Source organism: Rhincodon typus, chromosome 17 (assembly GCF_021869965.1).
Source record: "Rhincodon typus isolate 14 chromosome 17, sRhiTyp1.1, whole genome shotgun sequence".
Lineage (NCBI taxonomy): Eukaryota > Metazoa > Chordata > Chondrichthyes > Orectolobiformes > Rhincodontidae > Rhincodon > Rhincodon typus.
Genome location: NC_063348.1, coordinates 17,418,632 through 17,425,859, shown reverse-complemented (window position 1 = coordinate 17,425,859; position 7,228 = coordinate 17,418,632). Strand labels below are relative to the sequence as shown.

The window sequence follows — 7,228 nt, the reverse complement described above, 5'->3', positions numbered from 1 at the left end:
GGGGACCGCTTTGCAGAACACCTATGCTCGGTTCGCAATAAACAACTGCACCTCCCAGTCGCGAACCATTTCAACTCCCCCTCCCATTCCTCAGACGACATGTCCATCCTGGGCCTCCTGCAGTGCCACAACGATGCCACCCGAAGGTTGCAGGAACAGCAACTCATATTCCGCTTGGGAACCCTGCAGCCCAATGGTATCAATGTGGATTTCACAAGCTTCAAAATCTCCCCTCCCCCTACCGCATCCCAAAACCAGTCCAGCTCGTCCCCACCTCCCTAACCTGTTCTTCCTCCCACCTATCCCCTCCTCCCACCTCAAGCCGCACCCCCATCTCCTACCTACTAACCTCATCCCGCCCCCTTGACCTGTCCGTCCTCCCTGGACTGACCAATCCCCTCCCTAACTCCCCACCTACACTCACCTTTACTGGCTCCAACACCGCCTCTTCGACCTGTCTGTTTCCTCTCCACCTATCCTCTCCTCTATCCATCTTCTATCCGCCTCCCCCTCTCTCCCTGTTTATTTCAGAACTCCCTTCCCCTCCCCTATTTCTGATGAAGGGTCTAGGCCCGAAACGTCAGCCTTTCTGCTCCTATGATGCTGCTTGGCCTGCTGTGTTCATCCAGCTCTGCACCTTGTTGTCTTGGATCCTCCAGCCTCTGCAGTTCCTACTATCTCTGACACGGGTTCCCTGCTCAACTGGAAAACTATAAGTGAGCATAAAATTGTCACATCACCCACTATTACCTCACTTTTCAGGGATTTAACAGCCCAGATGCATTTTAACCTCCCTTTGGCCGTAAAATATTCCACCAACAGTTAAATGCAACAACATTTCATTAGAACCACAAAATGGAAGAGGTTTAATTAGTCAAATAGCTGGTGAAGTTTCTCCATGCTGCAAACTTCAAAGTGAAGTAATTCTGCAGAATCAGCAGTTTCAGATACTCTCCTTTTAGCCTGTGAATTATTATTGTTCCATTGGCAGCATGGTGGCTCAGTAGTTAGCACTGCTAGCTCGTAGCACCAGGGAACCGGGTTCAATTCAATTTCAGCCTTCGGTGACAGTCTGTGTGGAGTTTGTACATTCATTCTGTATCTGTGTGTGTTTCTGCCGGGTGCTCCAGTTTCCTCCCGCAGTCTAAAGATTCATAGATCAGGTAAATTGCCCATGGTAAATTGTCCCATACTGTCCAGGGATATGCAGGTTAGATGGGTTAGCCGTTGTAAATGTGGATTACAGTGATTGGGTGGGGGTTTGGGTTTGGATGGGATGCTGTTCAGAGGGTTAGTGCAGACTTGGTGGATCAATTGATCTCTGTCTGCACTGTAGGGATTCTGTGATTCATTGGAAACCACTATTCTTAGGACTTGCTATGCTATTTCAGGAAATTCACATATGTTATAGTACGTTTTCAGCAACAATGTGTAAAAACAACTTTTTTTTGGATTGTGGCCTCACAAATATTAAAAAATGTTGTTTGAAACCAAGGGAATGTAGAAGATAATGTTGAAATTTTTAAAAAAATGCTTTTGGAATTCATTGTATGATGTATCTATTATGTAGCTTTGTTAAAGCATTGGGGAGGATGCAAGACACCTTGACTTTCTGGAAGATTGTTCAGGCACACTTCTGTCCAGTGACAGACTTTTGATTGGTTTTTCAACTAGGACCAATTGAATGTTTTCAGCATTGTAAAAGTCTTTTTTATTAGTTCCTGGGTGCGTGGCTGCAGCTTTTTGTTTGAACAATACAGCAGAAACAGTCAACCTGCGAAGAAGAAGACTTTTTTTTCTTTCTTGCTCTGGCTCTGGCTCTGGCTCTGGCTCTGGCTCTGGCTCTCTCTCACTCTCTCTCTTGCTCTCTCTCTTCCCCCTCACCCCCATTTCTCCCCTGTCTTTGCCTTCTGAGGGTGGAGAAGTAAAAGAAAATTCCAAGCAGATAGTTATGGTCTTTCTCTGCAAATTCCCAATAGAAGTTCAGCAATCTGTGTGTCCACAGCTATGTGTCCTCATCAAAGAGCCAAAAGATCTGGGACAGAACTGAAGGATAATGCCTCATTGTTGCCTGTAATCTGGACTGGTGCCAGATCTGTGAATTACTGACTTTCCCTGTAATTTTTTTTGAGTCTGGTGACTTTTCATCAGGCAATGACTATTCATCAAAGTTGAAGACTCTTCGTCTGATGAATAGTCACCATAGATACTCCCAGACCTGCTGAGTTTCACCAGCAATTTCTGTTTTTGTTTCAGATCCCCAGCATCTGTAATTCTTTGTTTTATATTTTTGTCATATTTGTGCCTTGTCTTTTCTCCTTGTGTTTGTAGGTACGTGCATGGATTTTCTTTTAAAAAAGGAATAGAGTTAGGTTACAGAGAGTTCTAATTTAGCAATTTATGTTTCTTCTGTCCAGTTGTTTAAAAATAATCTGTTTGCAACAACTGGCTGTTTTCTTTTTAAGTGCAGAAACCTGGTGAGTGTTTTCTTTGAACCTGGGTATGGCAGTCACATAAAGTGGGGACTTTGGATAATTTGATTAAATCTTTCACATTTGTGATGACTACGAGAATAGTGGGGTATTGATCTACAATGTACTGCCCCAGTGAGTTGTGACAAAGGTTGGTGGCTAATCTGAGCTTTTGGAACACTAACAACATAAGATTAGATGTGGAGTTAGAATTTATCCTGGGATGGATTAGTAAGGGACTTGAGTCTTCTTGAGGTTGAGGGTCAGACCAATTCTTTAGTATGCTTCTGTGAAATGGTGAAAAGTATTTTTGAAACGTCATTTCATTGTTCCTAAAGATGGAAGCATGGAAAGACCACTTTTATTTTTGTTCTGTGAATTTAAAAAGGAGAAAAAATATTGCTTTAAACCAAGGAACTGTGGAAGACGATATTACAGATTTTTAAAAAATGAGTTACTAGAACTCATTGTACGTTGTATCGACAATGTTTCTTTGTTCAAGCAAATGGAGGAATGATGTTAGATACTTCAGTGGGTGTGTGTCTGAATCAGTTTTGCCCAGGGACAGACTTTTTTTGTTGCTGAAAATATGAGACATGTTAGTGCTTAGAAGATCTGCTTTAGAGACAAAATATGTGCAACTCTTTAACTGTAATTTTTTGAACTGATTTTGGACTTGAATATGAAATTGTCAATTTACTTGGCCAAAGCTATTGATGGTATTTCATCTCAGAATAACTCATTATTCTGAGAGTTGTAGTGAGACAGCGCATTTGGATCTAACCATCAGCTGCCATTTGCTCTTTGTGTCATGGCTACTCAGCATTACTTATGGCACTTGTCAACGCTCTGCCTAGAAAATGTAGTTTGTCACATTGATGCATGTATCAGAGAGCCAAATAACTATGCTGTCTGTCAGAGGTACAAACGGCTTTTATTTTGAGAAACCAGTACATGAATGAACCTGAGAGATAGAAGGAAATTGCTTGCCCATTTTGATGTGCATGATTATCTCCTATAGTATATTCTGAGCTAAGTGTACTCAACAATGCGGATGAAACTGACGGGTTCTTGTTAATGAATTTTCAATGAAAACAGATCCCAAATGTTCTTCAAGGTTGTAATTTGGATGATAGCTGAATATTTACATGTATTTCTTTTATGAATTTCAGGCCCTTGCTGTGCGGAAAGCCTATATCTTTGATCACTGGAATCAGTTTGATGTATTCATTATCACATTAGCCACAGCTGATATTGTTATAGACCAGTTATTTGAACGCAGCGTGCACAAGATTCGTACTGTCCGAATCTTCAGATTGGTGCGACTTGCTAGAGTACTCCGACTTTTAAAGGTAAGGGAAATTGCATTACAAAGGTAAGATGTACGTTATTGCAATTAGGGAAAACATGTTGCAGAGATCAAAAGGAAGGAGGTGGTAACACAGTGTGGAACTGGAGGAACACACAGCAGGCCAGGCAGCGTCATGGGGGGGGAGGAAAGTTGATGTTTCAGGTTGGGTCCCGACCCAAAACATCAACTTTCCTGCTCCTCTGATGCTGCCTGGCCTGCTGTGTTCCTCCAGCTCCACACTGTGTTATCTCTGACTCCAGCATCTGCAGTTCTTACTATCCCCAAAAGGAAGAAGGTGTAGTTTTTGTATTTCACAATTGATATCAGATGGGACTGGTCTTGGTACAGTCACAATCTGATTTGCTGAAATGCTTAAGAGATTCATGACTAGCACAACTAGGGCTGTAGATAGGGCGTTAAATTGTACTAAATCTTGGGGTTGGGTTGTGGGGGGGAGGGTTCCGTTGCATAGTAAATTAAAGAAAATCGAAGTGTGAGGAGAGGGTCGGAATATGTGTTAGTGAGGCTGATTGTCACCAGCAAATGAAAAGAATGTCACATTGCACCAATGCATCATACAACAGTAGGGAAAATTGATAATAGGATAAACTTAGAAGCTTTGTATCCGAATGTGCGTAGCATTTTGTACATTATTAATGACTTAACAGTGCCAATAGGACCAAATGGGTATGATTTACTTGAGATTGCAGAGACCCGTTTATAAGGAGATCATTGCTGGGTGTTGAATATCCAAAGATATTCAGTGTTTCAGAGGTATGGACAAAAGGGAAAAGGAGATGGTGTAGCTGTGTTAGTAAAGAAAGAGATCACTATTGTAGTGTGCAATCATTTTGGCACTGGAGATCATGACATAGAATCAGTCTAGGTAGAAATAAGAAACAGCGAGGGAAATAACTCCATGATGGGAGTAATCCATAAGTCTCCTAATAGTAATTCCACAGTAGAGCATAATGTAAACTAGGAAATACTGGGGGCTTGTAAGAAAGGTACAAAAATATACTGGAGCAATTTTAATTTAACAATAATGTGCATATTGACTGAATAAATCAAGTTGGCAAGGATAGCCTTGAAGGAGAAGTCTTAGAGTGTATAAGAGACTCTCCACAGGCTGAGCTGAGGCTGCAGGTCTGCAGCTAGGCTCAGGCATCTGAAGAAGCGGCAGTGACTCAACCATGGGCAGGTTTGCCGACTGCTTCATGCTGGTGAACCGTGGCGCGGACACTGAGTTTAGCCCGAGGCCCATGGCTGGCTCTGGCTTGGATGCAGTGGTTGCAGAGGCTTAAGTTCAGGGGTGGAGGAGCCTGAAGCCAGGCCCATGGCTCCAGCTCAGGCATGGTGGTTGCAGGAATGTTGACAGAGGTGGAGCTTGTAATCGAGACCTCAGAGCCCATTCTAGAGATCCTAGAGCCCTTAACAAGAAGAGGGAGGCCACCTTTTGAAGGAATCGTAAAAATGAACTCTATTGCATTAATAACTTGCATTATATTCAGTCTTTCAAGATAGTGCACGAGCATGGTGACATTAAACAGCGTTTTTCACTGTATTTGTATACACGTGACAATAATTAATCTAATTTCATCTAAGGTTGGTTCCCACATTGCTCCAAAAACAACCAGGAACAAGCTATTTTGGATTTAGCATTATAACTAGATGGAGTAATGAGATGGGATTACTTAATGATCTCATAGTAAAGTATTCTCTAGGAAAGAGTGCTCATAGCTTGCTGAAATTTCATATTCACCTTGAAGATGAAAAACTCAAGTTCCACATGAGTGTTTTGGTGTTAAAGGTATACACATAAGCATGAGGACAAATTTGGCCTTAGTGGTCTGGGCAGATAGACTAAAAGAAAGGGCAGACACTGAAGCAGATATTTAGTTCCTCCCAATTAAAATATATTTGAGAGAGGAAGAAAGACGGTAAGAAGGAGAAATAGATTCCATGGCTAAGCAAGAAAACTAAAGATAGCATGAAGGCAAAAGCTAAGGTATACCAAATTGCATAGATCAGTGGCCAGCTGGAAGATTGGGCAACTTTTAAAGACCAACAAAGGGTTACTAAAAAAAGTAATAAAAAGAGTAAAGATAAATTATGAATAAACTAGCGCAAAATACAGGAGTGGATAGCAAAAGCTTCTATAAGTGTATAAGAAGGGAAAAGAGTACCTAAGGTGAATGTTGGTCCCTTTGAGGATGAACTGGGGAAGTGATAATGTAAAACTGTATATTGTAAAACAACATAGTAAAATACAGTGCAAAGCTTCAACTGTTGCCACAATCCGGTGCCATTTTGAATACTTTAAGAATAAAAAGATAAAGCTGAGAGAGAGTCCATCTTCATTCTGCCGCCTCCACCAAATTGTGTTTGACTAATTTGCTAGTGCTCTTAGAATATCTAACAAGCAGTGTCTATAATGGGAGTCTTGCAGATGGGATGTATCTGAACTTGCAGAACGAATTTGATGATGTGCCGCACAAAAGGTACATAATGTGAGATCACATGGGTCTAGGGGTAATAGATCAGCTCAGATAGAAGATTGGCTAACCAACATAAAGCAGAGAGTTGGGATAAATGGATCTTTTTCTGGTTGTCACGATGTACCTAGTGGAGTGCTGCAGGGCTCAGTCCTCGGGCCCAACTATTTACAAACTATGTTATTGACTTGGTCGCAGGAATAGAACGTACTGTAGCTAAATTTGCAGGTGACACTATGTAGGAAAGTAAATTACAATGAAGAAGTAAGAAATTTACAGGTGGATATAGATAGGTCAGGTGAATCACCAAATTTGGCAGAAGGAATTTCATGTGGATAAGTGTGAGTTTACACATTTTAGTCAGAAGAATGAAAAACCAACTAACTATCTAAACAGAGAGAAACCTCAGAATGCTTCAGTGCTGAGAAACCTGGGCATCCTCGTGCATCAGCAGAAAAATAGATGTAGGTAATAAAGAAGGCAAATGCAATTTTGGGTTTTATTGCTAAAGGAATGGAAAATAAAAGTAGAGAAGTGTTGTTGCAACTGTACAAGCCATGGCGAGACCACTGTTTTTGTCCCCTTACTTGAGGAAGGATGTAATTGTATTGGAGGAAGTTCAGAGGAGGTTTACTGGATTAACTCCAGGGATGAAAGGCTTGTCTTATGAAGAGAGATTGATCAGCTTAGACCTAATACTCACTAGAGTTTAAAAGAATGAATGGAGACCTACTTGAAGTATATAACATGCGGAAAGGAATTGACGAAGTAAATGTAGTGCAGGTATTTTCCCTTGTAAGGCAATCTAGAATGAGAGGTTAAAATTGTTTCTGCAGATGCTGGAGAATCTGAGATAACATTTTTTTTTTTTTTTTTTTTTTTTTTTTTTTTTCTGACTAAAATGTGTAAAC

General features: G+C 41.1%; 1 protein-coding gene across 1 annotated transcript in view; it reads left to right on the top strand.

The window, feature by feature from the left end:
* Window positions 1-7,228, top strand: part of LOC109916184 (sodium/hydrogen exchanger 10-like) — a 317,378-nt gene that overhangs the window by 156,709 nt on the left and 153,441 nt on the right. The window contains exon 16 of the mRNA XM_048607303.1: window positions 3,644-3,823. Within this exon, the coding sequence (XP_048463260.1) occupies window positions 3,644-3,823 (180 nt within the window). The remainder of the gene's footprint in view (window positions 1-3,643; window positions 3,824-7,228) is intronic.